Below are 15,189 nucleotides of genomic sequence, written 5' to 3'. Positions count from 1 at the left end.
TTAGAAATCAATTTGCTACAGGAGACCTTTATTCACCCCCCAGAGCTGTGTAAGGCACTTTTTTTTATCATGGATGGATATGCTTTATTGGACCTCTTTTAGACTGCTGAACAGAAAAAAACGGCCACTGCCATTATAAAGCTTGGAGGAGCAAGGACAATTTTTAATATAAATCAAACACAGCGTTAGTTAAGTCAGGCCATGGAGCCATAGGCTGCGACCAGCTGATGCGGTCAGCAGTCAAATGACTCCAATCACTACCATTCTCCAATTAGATACGGGACATATATACGTGGCGCTACTGCTCGGTAAGTATGCTCAAATGGCTCGCAACCCTCCCTCCCCATTATAAGCATGAGCATATTACCATGCACCTTCTGGTTGTCGTCTCTTTGTTTCAGATCACTAAGGCTTTCAAGTCCCGGTTGGTATGGACCTCACTGAGGTCCACTGAGAGACACTTATCCTCATAACCAAGCTACAGGATCGACGTCCCACTGCCACATCTACACGATTACCACTGTTTGCTTTTAAAGACATTTATTAAGTGTCTTAATTATCATGTATTTCTAAGCTGATGGTTCCGGAGGGTTAATGTTAAAGCTCTCGTATGTTCAATTAATTTTGGAGCAAGAACCCCCATAATGAATTATACCGCCAAAGATAAATTGTGTTCAATAAACTCAAGTAACTTGCCAAAGTGGTCCTGTCTGAACTCCGGTTGGATTCATCTGAAATAAGAAAGTCATATACACCTAGGATGGCTTGAGGTTGAGTAATTTGCATTTACACTGCATGGTACAAGTGACCCAATGCTGATTTTTTCCTCCCATGTGGCACAGATCGGATATGGCTCATGAACGTGTAAGCAGGAAAAAAGCACATGGATTCAGGATAATCACCTGTTAATGCAAGTTGGATGTCAAATGTTTTTGAACAGTACAGATATATCTATTAAAAAATATATATCTCTTGTTTACTAGCGGAGTATTAATTTGGTTCATTTGTGTTAAATAAGAGGCTTTTGAGATCATGCTGAGTGCTTCAATCTATTGCTAACTCTTGATGAGACTCTCTATTTGTTCAGGATTGTGATTAAACCACAAAATGAAATGCAGACAAACATGTCCCTGCTCTTGAAATACAATCACTGATGAACACATTTGGTTTTAATGAGGAACAAAACTATACAAGGACAAATTAGAACCCAGATCCGCTAAAATCACTGTTGTGAAGAACTGGTACTAATCAAGGATTTTGATGTGAGGATGAAACTATCGGATACGGATCACTTTAAAAAAAAAGGTGTAAGCAGGTTGTCAAAAAAAATCTGATATAGTAAAAAAAAAGTGATTTGGGCATCCAGATCTTCAGTGTAAATGCAGCCTATATGACTGGCTAATTTTCATTTTTGGTTGACCTATCCCTTTAAATGACCATAATTGCTTCTTGCTAAGAGTTGGGCACAGTGGTCATCTTCAGCTGACTGATTATTTGGTTTTAGCATTATTAGGTTTTGATATACAAACATACAATAACTATTATGACAGTCTGTTTGACTTGGAATTTAACATATGGCTTAAGTATGCAAACTGTTTCAGTATAATTGATTTACCTATACAGTGAGGCTGGGATCCACTCCAGGTGCCATCAGCCTGGCAAATGCGTGTAGTACTGCCTACTGGGATATAGGGAGCCATGCAGCTAAATGACACTTCAGACTGGTAGATGAAACTGCGGCCTTCCCTCGAGCCAAAGGCAGGGATTCCAGGATCTCCACAGAACTTAGCTATCATCACAGAGATCATAAAGAAACACTTTCAGAAAAATCATTCTCAAACGGTTAGGCATAAATGATGCTAAAAGCTTTTTCGTTATAAAACAAAGTGCCTGCTTTATTATGTTATACCACTTCTCAGAAAGAGAGAAAAAGTGTATAAAATATTGAAATTGTGAGGAACACAGACATGTGAGGAATATTCAAAAGCTGTTTAAAATGTAATAATTTACAATCTGCAATGTACATTGTATATTGCCCTCCATTAGTTCATTCATCACACTAGAAATGGAAGGCTAATACAAGCAGAATGCATTGTGAGATATTGCATCATGCTGTGTGCTCTGATGTATGTATACTGCACATGTTGGCAAATGTATTAGGTCATGCATGTGCATAGAGTGTCTTATTCTGACCAAGGCAGCATAATGAAAAATACAGTAAAAAAAAATATATATTGTGAAATATTATTGCAATATTAAATAACTTTAAAATAACAATTATAATTATCATGTGACACTGCAGACTGGAATTGCATTGGGTGCTTGAGCACCTGCCCCTTTGGCCCTTGGTGCCCAAAGTGCCCCTTTGTCAAAGCAAATTTTCCTCAAATTTTTTGTAATAACATGCCCTTTTGTGAATGCCTGCCCATGCCCAATCTAAATATTAGTAACATTTATTAATAATAATTTAGCCGTAAATAAAATGTCCCACATGATGACCTTTCACCTGATGACGATGACCTCCTTCGAGCGGGACGATTCCGCATTTTTTAATTGCTAGAGGATATTATTAACACCGCGGCAGCTGGTAAGTGGTGTTTCATTCTTAGCGAAGTGATTTTGATGTTTATTTACTTATTATCATTTTACAAGAACGATGTGATGTGAGAACATGCAGATATGTTGTTTATATTGCTGTGAGTCTGTAGTGTAGAGTAACGTTAGCGTGCTGTTTGAGGGAGAAAAGTTTCACAGGCATCGAGGGGTCTGGTCTTTTTTATGTTATTTGACTAAACTAGTATTATATTACAGTATTTATTTATTTTTTAAAACATAGACTGCCTTAAAAATAATTATCACACACACACACACACACACACACACACACACACACACACACACACACACACACACACACACACACACACACACATATATATATATATATATATATATATATTGACATCTGACACCTGACATCAAAGTGCAGTGTGAAGGAGATGAATAACACTTGTAGCCTGTCATTTGTTTACATTGCAAAGGTGTTCAATTTTAGACAACAACAACTGCAACAGTAATAATAATATTAATCACTATATTCCAGTGTATCAGTTGTTTAATGTTTTGTATCAATATTTAAGGTGGACTTATTGATTAGGTGCAAGAGTAGACAGTAGTGATGGTTAAAATAATAGATTAATGCTGAAATAGTAAATTATGCCTTGTTTCTAAATGGACAGAGAGTTGACAGTAATAGAGCTGGGGCCCGTTTCACTAAGGAGATTCAACCAACTCTGAGTTTAAACTTGAACTCTGAGATGCCTTCCCCATAAATGGGAAACTCTGAGTTTTCGGTTACAGAACAGCTGAAATTAGTTGGTTTAATCAACTCTAAATTGACTGACTCTGAGTTAAGCGCGTGCACCACTACTATAAAAAGCCAGTATCAATGGAGCGCCGATATTACGATTTACCATGGCAACAGCTCCCGCCAAAAATCCATTTGCATACTTCAGACTCAATACAAATATAATTCTTATCAGTGTTATAATATCACAGGTGAAAACTGGCAAAACATTAGATTAATGAATTAATAGCTAATCATTTTATGGTATCTCATGGGCAAAAAATATATATAAGATAATCATATTAATAATAATATTTTAAGTGTATTTTTCTTATTTTACAAATGATCTGCCAATAGAGTAAGAAAAATACGGCAGTGTCTATTTACACTAAGTGGAATTAACATACTTAGCGATAGATCCTATTTACAGCAGGCTAAGTGCAAGTAGCTCTAGATGATATTTGCAGAAAAAATGTACAGTGAAAATCGTGATATATTCTATTTACCATGTAAAAGTAGTTATACTATACTATACTTTATACTGGCAGATACATTTGCACCTCAGTATTGTTATACATTAATAGGATGCAATAATAACATTGTAAATGATTATATTTATTACAATTATAAATAGTTGTATCATTATTAAACACTCGTTAGGCACTTTACTTCCACTTTTAGATCATTTTGTTCATTTTTATTGAAAATAAATTCTAATGTTACATGTGATGGGAAAAGTGAGAAGAATGAGCTCAGCCAAAGCCAGACTCAACCCAATCAATAGCGTTACAAGCTAGTTTCCGTTTACATTACTGCCTAGTGCCTACACCACTGAAGCCGTTATTCACATGTGTCATATTTAACCTTATGTGTCGATGGAGGGCGGAGCTACAGTAGATTTGCACTTAGTAATAGACACTCAGAATAAGGTTTACCATTTGCATTAAGATTATTTTTATTACCACACTGGCATATAATTTTGCTTAAGTAAAATGCAGTTAATTTAGATTCCCCCCCTGGAAACAAGACAAAATTTCTTATATAATTTTCTTATATAGAAAATCAATCTTTATTTTATAATTTTTTTTTAATATTTGTACTTGGGCAAAAAAAGAAGAAAAAAAAACACTTAGTAAGAAGAGCATTTTTCCAGCGGTGCATTAATGAAGTGTTTAAAAAGGGGGAGGAGACTGAAAGAAACTCTGGGTTTACAGAAGAAAACCTTCTCCTGACCAGGTTAGGTTCATAGAGTAAGTTACCATGGTAACTGACTCTGAGTATATGATACCTCTCTTTCAGAAACGGGCTTGACTTACCCTGCTTTCTCAGGTTTGACAAACCTCCCATTCTGAAACAGAAAACCTAGAGTTTCCCTCATTTCAGGGTAAACATACTCAGAGTTTTCACTTAACCTCCTTTGTGAAACGGGCCCAGATGAGGAGATGGAGACAGAGGAAGAAAAAGAGGGAAATGTAGAGGCACAAGTGACAGAAGAGAGCAGGGAACAGCAAGCCAGGAGACAGAGGGTGGTGAGAAAGAGGAAAATGTAGAGGCACAAGCGTTTTCTATAGTTTTTACTATAACAGCTGTTCTTAATTATTCTGTAGAACAGAGAAGAAAAAGCCATCAGGTTGGGACAACTTAAGACATTTCAGTTTCTGATCCCAGAGCTATTATTAGGTGGAAAGAAAATATTTTTTTAACTTTTAAACTTAAAATTGTCTTTTCTATTTTTTCTTTTTCAAAACTGCATCAGAGCATTTGCCGTATCATTACATAATCATCCATATCGATACATGAATCAGCAAGGAATGCATCACAATATATTGCTGTATTGATATTTTGAACAGTGCCATTTAAAGCCTTGTTCCATGTGCCCCTTTTATACTTTGAGCGCCTGCCCCTACAAAGGTCTCTACACGGCCCTGGCCATTACTCTAGTCCTCAATGTCAACAGCATTTATAATTTTTTTTTTTTTACATCATATATATCTTCAATGTCAATTTCTGATCAATTTCATGCATCCTTGCTGAATAAAAGTATTCACTTCTTAAAAAAGCATACTGACACCGAACTTTTAAATGGTAGCGTACATATTATATACTGCAGGAATAGTAAGAATAGTCTGCTATTATTCTGAACATAGTCACATAATACTGGGTGAAGTCCTAAGCCCTGTGGTAAACGTTATCCATGGCCCTGCCACTGTCAGGCAAACAATAGGTCTCTGGAGGGAAAATCAATCACATGGTTGACGTCATCAGCTGTCTGAGCCATCATAAATATGCTGGTCAGACTACTGTGCCTGAGATCTAGCACTACAAACTCAACTTTTCTTGATGAATTATAGATATGCTGTCAGGATATAAAATAAAAGTGGAAAAGAAAGAGAAGGAAAAAAATCAGTACCTTGACAAAGTCAGAGGTATGCTTTCTACCTCGAGCAAAATATATATATATATTTTTTAACATTGGCAGCTTTTTGTTCCAAAAAATAAAACAAGGATACCTTTGTGATAACTAGGCTTTGTAAACTTTAAGTTCTCATACCATTTCTGGAGGTTCTTCATCTTAGTCATCATACAGCATTGTGGTGAAACAGACTGACATCCCACCATGCTGAGCCCACCTTGTCTGGTGTCCTAAACAAATATTGCTGCATAATCCAGCAGATCTAATTGAAAAATAAATTTTGCCCTATATGTTCTCATTCGGCGATGATCCAATCAATCAATGAATCAATATCTGAACATGACTTTCTCGCCAACAGCAAGAAGATAAGTTGCAGACATAAGGCAAGGTGTGAACTTTCTGCCTCCTTTTTCGGAAATGTTGGCATGCATAGGCTTGCAAACACCCAAGGGATGAAACAGTCAGTTTGATTAATATTAATAGAGTAGTACAATACTCACGCAAGCACTGGGGTACCTCACCACTCCATGTACCATTGCCCACACAGGTGAGAATGGCAGGGAAAGAGAGCTCATATCCCGGGGAGCAGCTGTAACTCACGCTGGTGCCCCACTCAAAGTCACGTCCCTCCAGGAGCCCGTTTGAGATTGGCAAAGGAGTTGCGCAGGTAACGGCTAAAGGAAGAAGTGAAACAGAGTAGAGTTAAGTGTATATTTAAAAAATGGCATGTTTAATACAATTACAACGTAACAACATAAAAATTCTACTTTAAATAAGTACATTTGTCTTGATTTCCAGTAAAAATTTGTAAACACCCTTAAAATAAATGAAACTAAATTATATAACTTCTTAGATGATGTAGACATAAATTTATTATGAATAATCTTAGTTAATACATAAGCTGTTAACATATTTATTAATATACGAATATAAGACAACAACATGTGTAACATCAGCATTAACTATAACAGGACTAACAGGTTCAGTTAGGCAGAGAGATTAATTGTTCTACTAACACTACTGAAGTCACTGAATGCTATATCTGTCTTAGAAGCCCCATCTTTTCCAATAACCACTTGCACAACTCTGTGAGGAAAGTCCTCTTCGCTGGTAATCAGTCCTCAGGTATCACATGAGCCCTTAAAATCAATCACACTCTACCAGACAGGAAGCCAATGCCTTGCTCAAATGGGCACTCATGATGACACATGCCCCCACTTATGGTGCAACACCCTAACACAATGCTGACACTGACACACACACACACACACACACACACACACACACACACACACACACACACACACACACACACACACACACACTTTATACCATAGTAAAGTTCTAGCCAGATGGTGATTACTGCCTGCAAAAACAGTGCTTCGACTGTTTACTTATGAGCTAATAGTGTTTTCTTCGCTCAACTCATGTTGACAGAACTGATAAACTTCTAACAAAGCCCACTGTTGTATTATTAATCAGAATCAGTGTTGGCATCATTTAAAGAGGCCTGGACCAGACTAAGCTAATAAATATTTCACATATACCATCAAAACTGCAGGAAAGAGACAGAAGGGACACGCACACAATCAATGTCAGGATCCTTCCCACACCTGAAGCATTTGACAGAGGTGGGAGTGGTTCTTTTTTGTGTCAGCTCACTTTAGCATGCATATTAATGGCTCTGTGTGACAGAATATCAGTTCAGACCAAGAATATGAATTTCAAGGTTCCTCAGATATGTATGCACAACATGTCCTTTACAGAGGTGGAAAGAGTACAAAAATATTCTACTCAAGTAAAAGTACCATTACATTAATGAAATTTTACTTAAGTACAAGTAAAAGTACCAGTCTAAAAATCTACTCAAGTAAAAGTAAAAAGTAGCTCATTTAAACTTTACTCAGAGTAAAAATTACTTAGTTACATTTTAACAGTGGGAGGGAGTCAAAATGGGACAGGCCAAGGGGTGTCAAACTCAGTTCCTGGAGGGCCACAGTCCTGCACAGTTTAGATATAACCCTAATTAAACACACCTGATCCAGCTAATCTAATCATTTAGGTTTATTTGAAAACTACATGATATGTGTGCTGGAGTAGGGTTAGAACTAAACTCTGCAGGGCTACGGCCCTCCAGGAACTGAGTTTGACACCCCTGGGATAGGTCTATTAATCTCAAACTAGTTGTTTTTAATTAAAGGAATCAGTTATTTAGAATAATAAAACATTTGGGCTGTTACCAGGCAAATCAGTATCAACAAACTCATCTTTTAATGCAGAGGAAATGCAGAAGATTCATTGGAAGTGGCATTTAGATGTATTACACTGTTTAGTGCAGGACAAGAATGCATTTAACCTGAAGTTACAAATGCATGAATAATGTTTTGATATACAAGACATAAAATGTTGAATACTCATTTGAAATGATAAGAAATTAATCATTTAAAAAAATCAAAAGATACTTTAAATGTGATATTAAAATGGCCAGTATGTGTCAGCAAGTCACTGTTAATAAGTGAGTCATTGCGACTGAACCGAATCATTTAAACGGTTGATTCATTCAGGAACTAAACACTGTCACGTTGCTCAGAGACGCAAAACTGTGCTTTGGTGGCTGTGTTTGGAATTATTTTCTGTTGTAGAAATAGAGCTAAAAAAGGCAATATTGTGTCTAAAACGCAAGTCTCTTAATTAACTTGTTTACTGAACTGTTATATATATATGTATGTATGTATATATTCATGATGATTTTTGGAGGAAAAGAGGGCCTTCTTTGTGTGATTTTGATTTAATATATAAAATTATATAAATATTTGAATTTTCTGCCCCTATATCTTCAATTTTGTGATCATTCTAAATGCATTTTAGGAGACTGAATCACACAGTTAAAGAACGCAATATAAATGCGCGCGCACATCATTAAAACAAAAAATATGATATTATCGCAGACGATATATATAACACACTCCTCACCACTGTCTTTTTGGCTAATTTGTGGAAAACCTCTTGCTAACATGTCAAAGCTTCATTTTAACCACCAATGCAACGATGCAATTATTTAGCTTACCTCTACATTCTTGCGAAGGGTTGATGTCATGTCGAGATTTTATGAGCTGCTAGTTTGGTCTTCCTAGGCAAGTACAGCTTACACTGCATAATAGAGCATACATATGGCCAGGGGTTCACTTCATTTCCTTCGAGTTAAACTTCAGAATATGACGGGGTTTCGTTTTCAGCGGTGTCTGCACCACTAACGCCTGTTTTGTCCGTCTGCAAATTTCTTGCGATTTTTGCGCCAGTTTGCCCTCCTGCCCATTATTTACTGACGTAGTTTCCAGGGAGCGATTTATTTATTTTTTTTACTCAGTAATTAATGTGTTTTAAAATGTAGCGAAGTACAATACTTTAAACAAAATATACTTAAGTAAAAGTAAAATTACAGATTTAAAAAATTACTTTAAAAAGTATTAGTACACAAAAAAGCTACTCAATTACAGTAACGCGAGTAAATGTAATTCGTTACTTTCCACCTCTGGTCCTTTAAGAGACAGGAGGAGGCCACTGCCTTCAGGAATAAATGAGACATCTGTGTCTATCTAAATGAGCTTAGCAAAATGGCATTTGATGCCAGGGCACTGGTGAGGATCACAAATGCATCGTCCAATCCTGGATTTAATTTCATATCGCTTCATATACCAGTTCATCTCCTGGCAGTAGGAAGATGACAGGAGTCATTTGTGAAATTAATAACGAGAAATGCAAGGGCTCATAGGTCAAAGCTGATTATAATAATGGGGACACAACACAGCCCTTAAGGGGTGAATGAACGCTCAGTCTACAAATGTGTTCAGATCATTTGTCCAACAGCATGATTGCTTGATAAAACATGAATGTTTACCATTCATTGTAACGCAATTGCACAAGAAAAGATGACCTACAAAGATAGATAAATATTCCTCCCCTTGTTAGCTCTACATTTCAAACTAGACATCCATCACAATGCCGAAGACACAAAGCTGGAAGACCTCAACTCACTCTGGGTGAAGCATCTGTGCATCTAACGCTCAGGGCAGTCCGGGACAGATGTGCAAATATATCAGTGAGCAAATGATCTTTTAGGCCTTGCCTTGTGAACAATAAAGCTATATGGCTTTACTAGTCACAGAAAAGTCTAGAGTAATGTGTTAATCTTGAGACGATGAAGCCTATGGAAGAAATGAGAAATTACGTAACACTTTACAATAAGGTTCAATTTTAAGTTGATGCATGGAGGATCATTCATCTAAATAAATAAATACTGTAAATGTTATTTTGGAAATATATATTATAGTTTAATGTTAATCCACATTTGTTCATAGTCCATTTAAATTTTGCAAAAATGTATTCAACTTAATAAATTAAGGATGACTTTAACTTAATACTTTAACTAATGTAAACAAATTGAACCTTATTGTAAAATGGTACCACAATTTATTAGAACTGTTAATTTTAATGTTCAGTGAAGTTTAAATCAAGTTTCACCTTTACAGAAAGGCACGGGGGCGTTCCAGGTACCGTTTCCGGTACATGTGATGGTGGAGAAACTCTCGGTTTCCATCGTGTAGCCAGGCTGGCACACAAAAGTGATGTTTTGTCCAATGGTAAAGTCCTCACCATATCTCAGCCCATTTGCTGGCACTCCGGGGTCTCCGCAGTTGATCACTGAAAAGTAAAGATCATTGTTATGATGCTTATAGGTCAAAATGAACTACTGTGTTGAGTACGATGTGCTAACAGTCTCAATTCGAGTTAAAAGTCTAGCCAATTTACAATCTGCCAAACAACAGTGGTGTAGATCTTTATTCAGTATCTAATACAACTCTTCAGATGGCAATCATAGTTTTTTGTGGAAATGTGATAGAAACAAACCTTAGGGAGCCACGTTCACAAATCATCTTTAACAACTCATTTACGCTACAACAATCTTTAGAACCCCTGGCTGTTTATTTCAAATGATAGATCTTGTTATTATGTAAAGAAATCAATAGTAGCATGCGGTCACGGCTCCTGTCCCACCGGTGCAACTTCAAATCAATTCCACAGATCTTTTACAATTATCATTCTTTCCAATGGATAAATAAGAGGAGGTCGGATTGGAATAATGTGAGAAAGAATGTGGCGCCACTGGAATTCAGATGAAACAAATTTGTAGTTTTGCACTTTGCTGTGGCTGACAAAACCTCGTCCGATCTGTGCATTTATTTAATTATTTCCCAGACCCAACATCTTAATTTCCTCTATTGATTTATGTTGGAACATTACTTATTTGTCACCCTTGAGTTGCCACACGTTTTGTGTCTTTTGGAAAAGGACGGAAAATTATGTTTCGTAAAATCCATCAGCAGCCTTATACATAAACATGTCAGCTGATGGTGAGAAATGGCTAACGCTAAATGCTAATGTGACTCCTCCCTTGGACACAGCCATGTATCACTGCTTTTGCTCCATTCAATAAACACATGTAGTGCTGCATCAAGCAGAGCTGGTTTGGTGCACTGCCCATATAATTCCAGTCAATGGTATGCAGGGAATATGCCCACGTTTAAGGGTGAACGTTTGAGAGCATTAAGGGATGTGATTATGGATGAGAATGCCAACTTACCTAGACATTATGCAGGCTAAGCTGTTTTACTGTGTTGTCTGACGCATAATTTCTCAAACAACTACTACGAGAAGAGTTTTTAATCAACTAGATCTATGTTTCATCATTTCTGTTCCATGTAACTGAAATAGATTAAAATGATACAAAGCGTGATCCGTATGCTAACCATGAGCAAAAAACAACTATGGAACTGGTTAATGTCATCAAATAGTCAATTTGACGTAAGAGACATGTACCTACCAATCATTATAGATTCAAGACCAGACTGTAAAACACAGTACAATGCTACAGTAAAACATGTTAACTGGTTAACTTCAAGTTACCCTACCATAAACAGTTAAAAACCATAATTTGGATCATTATGGACATTTTTGCATCATTATGGACATGCCACTTATGAAGAACACTGATTCATTATGTGGTTTTCTACAGTACCATCTGTTTTATTATGTTGGTTGTCAGTACATTTGCACTGTTGTAGAATATACAGATACCATTATGTCCAAGGCAGGACATGAAATAATTGATTTATGTATCTACCAGAGCCAGAAGACCTTTACATCTTCCTCCGTTTTGACAAAAGAACATCTTGGAGCTAGCTACCACTGAGAAACCGAATCCTGCAATCCCACTCATCCTGACTCAATTCTTCCTCAAAATGCACTGAAAACTTTCTAACCTTCTGTATTCAAAGGAACACCAGTTACTCTCACTGTGCTGCCTGAATTAAACGTTCATAAAGTTTTAAGTACAGCTTTACACAAATGAATCCCACAAGCACATCTGTCATATCATCTCATTACAACTTGTAAGGAAGCTCTGCTGAGGCCATTTTGGTTTATTCAAAAACAAACAACCCTTCATTTCTATTTAAAGCTCAACAAATACCCTGTTTGTTTCACACTTACAGGTGCAGTTGGGTGCAGTGCCAGACCAGGTGCCGTTAGCTTGGCATTGTCGTGTGGTGGAGCCGCTTAGCAGGTAGCCATCCATACAGGAATAGATGACCGAATGTGAGAAGGTGGTGCCGTCCAGTCGATATACCCGTCCGTTACTGGGAGTCCCAGGGTTACCACACTGCACAGCTGTAGTATTTTAAAAACAAAAATGCAGGAAAAGTTATTGCAAGATGACATCCTTGAGTGAAGTAACATGTCAAATTATTAAGTTATTTCATAAGGGACCAAAGGAGATAGCTCGGGGGTGTCAGTGTTTCTTTTGTCTTCTTTTATTTTGTATCTCAAGGTTTCTTGTTGTCTCTGGTCTCAACTTGTTCCAGTTGTTCACACATGTATCTCACTTTCCTATTTTCCTTTGTGTACTATATTGTGACAAGTCATTCTTACTCAGAAACACAAATATTTTTATGGAAAAAAGGAAAGTCTCAGATTTCTGATGATATTATTATCATGTTTCATTATTACAAATGTTTTCAACATAATAAGAAATGTTACTTGAGCATATTAGAATCTGTTGTGAAGGATCGTGTGATAATCAAAACTAGAGTAACAAATGCTTGAAATTCAGCTTTGTCATCACAGGAATAAATTTGATTTCAGTCATTTTAAATAATATTTTACAATATTGCTGTTTTTACTTGATAAAAATTCTACAGACCTCAAACATTTGAACAGTAGTGTACATTAATTACAACATTAACTAAACGTTAAGTTCAATAAATAATGCATGTGCACTGTCACTTTTACATCATGGTTCTGCATAAACGGCTTATGCAACTTAAAATTATCACATATATAACCCTTAGTGTCTTGTCCAGCCTTGTATCTATGTCATGTTCCTCAGTATCAGATGGCACACACACAGTCTGTTCGCTGACCATCCGATGCATATCGCTCACAAAACTGTCTAAGTAGGTGGTTCTTGGCAAGAATAAGTGGCAGTGTGGACACGACCATATGCTGTTCAGTCAAAGGTCTGGCTACATGAGACTATGTGCATTTTAATTAGTAATGCAAGTACTCTGCCTTGAAGTACTTAGTATATGAATCTGATTACAAATTTTAAGAGGTAGTCCATTATCTGTATATAACAGTATATTCATTTTTTGAGTAGCTTCCCCCAAACTGCATTTGATGTATCTTAACATTATGGACATCTGATAGGAAGACAGTGACGGTCTAAAGGAAGAGAGATCATTAGAGAGACATCTTTTACCATGTAATGACTATGATATGGGACAGTGGCTAACAGAATGAGGTTTCAGCGTCTGCAAGGCTTAAATGAGTGTGGATGAAGTTTGAAGATATGGTACAACAGGCCTGTAGATCATACCAGGAGAATGGCACCAAGACAAGAAAGGACAAAAAAAGAGAGATCTTTATTTCAACAGAGATGCTGGCTGAGTGAATTAACTTGCTGAAAACCTATTAATCCACCAAGCCAAAGTGCTTTTTTGGTTGACTACAATGGAAGAACTCAGGCTTCCTTCCAGGATGGAATCATCTCTCTGTGCAGCTGTTAAAAAGACAGCGCTTGCGGTACACCTCCATGAAACTCGAGCACTCTCTTTGTCTTGCGATGACATGCTGACCATTGTGATTCCCACAGGGCTTGACATTTTGCAGCATGGGGGACGGATTATAGCGTGACGCCATCCCCCTCAATTAGTCACTGTTCCTGTATCCCTGTGCCAATTGCTGTCTCTCAAAAATGATTCACCCACAATGGCTTGGGTCATGTCAAGTATATGTTCACTGGGAGGTGGGGCCCTGGGAGAAACACCATTAGTCAGGTCTTGGAGCAAGAAAACAAGATGGTGCATCATGTTTCTGTAGAGAACATTGCCTGCTTGTGTTTGGGAATGGCTATTCATCTTTCATTTGTCCTGTAGACCTTTCAGCCTCGGGGAAAATGTGAGTTTATTATGTGGTGTGGGACAACTGTAGAACTGTAATGGCATACAGGAAAGCAGCCCCAAATAAAACAAAAGGTAACAATGTGGACTGTGATATATAATTTAGCGGGTAGTTGATTTCATTGTTTGTCACCAAATGACTTTGGAACTATTTTATGGTATTATAAAGACCACACTATCTTCCAGGGGGTTGGATGCAATATCATTATTAAAATGAACAGGAAGTTCTTCTGCTCAGCACGTAGTAGTTCTACTAAAGAAATAAGGCAATGCTTGTTAAAAGGTATAAAAAAGCTTCAATGATAGACTAACAATAATGAGAAGAGGAAGAAATGGTCAGTTTTTCATTCCCTACTTTTAAACCACCTCTAAGTTGCTCTCAGTCTTTTGGTATTTTTATAATGCTTAAATCTTTACTATAGCAACCATTTTTTCAACCATAACTCCTGAGAAATGTGATCTGCTTTTTGTCTGTGATTTCTTGTTCTGTCTCTTAAAAAAAAAACAAGATAAAAAAAAAACTATTTATAAAGGGAAAAAAAACAAAGAAAAGAAAACAGGATTTATGTGGAAAGCGTGATAATTGTTTTTTCAGGAACAGAAAGTTCAAAAGAACAGTATTTATACGACAGAAATAAATATTCATAAATATCTTCACTGTGATTTGTTTGATCAATTTAACACATTCTTGTTAAATATAAGTATAATAATAATAATAAAAAAAATAATAAAATAAAAAAATCATAATGACCCAACACTTCTAATGAGAGTGTATATATGATTATTATTTATTTTTATTTATTTTATCTAAATAAAACTAAACTCAGATTTCATCTCAATACATTGGCTACTTTTGAATGGCCATCCAATGCAAAAAGATTAAATGTAAAAAGCATGATGAAAATATGGGCAAA

At 36.6% G+C, this 15,189-nt stretch overlaps 1 protein-coding gene across 5 annotated transcripts in view; it reads right to left on the bottom strand.

Moving 5' to 3' along the window:
- LOC132104209 (CUB and sushi domain-containing protein 3-like) overlaps positions 1 to 15,189 on the bottom strand; it is a 435,094-nt gene that overhangs the window by 20,810 nt on the left and 399,095 nt on the right. For all 5 annotated transcript variants that reach the window (XM_059509502.1, XM_059509503.1, XM_059509504.1 and 2 more), the window contains 4 exons: positions 12,309 to 12,485; positions 10,281 to 10,460; positions 6,260 to 6,433; positions 1,616 to 1,789 (listed from right to left, as the gene is read on the bottom strand). In XM_059509502.1, the coding sequence (XP_059365485.1) occupies positions 1,616 to 1,789; positions 6,260 to 6,433; positions 10,281 to 10,460; positions 12,309 to 12,485 (705 nt within the window). The remainder of the gene's footprint in view (positions 1 to 1,615; positions 1,790 to 6,259; positions 6,434 to 10,280; positions 10,461 to 12,308; positions 12,486 to 15,189) is intronic.

This window comes from Carassius carassius, chromosome 25 (genome assembly GCF_963082965.1).
Source record: "Carassius carassius chromosome 25, fCarCar2.1, whole genome shotgun sequence".
NCBI lineage: Eukaryota > Metazoa > Chordata > Actinopteri > Cypriniformes > Cyprinidae > Carassius > Carassius carassius.
This window is presented reverse-complemented; position numbering and strand designations above follow the sequence as displayed.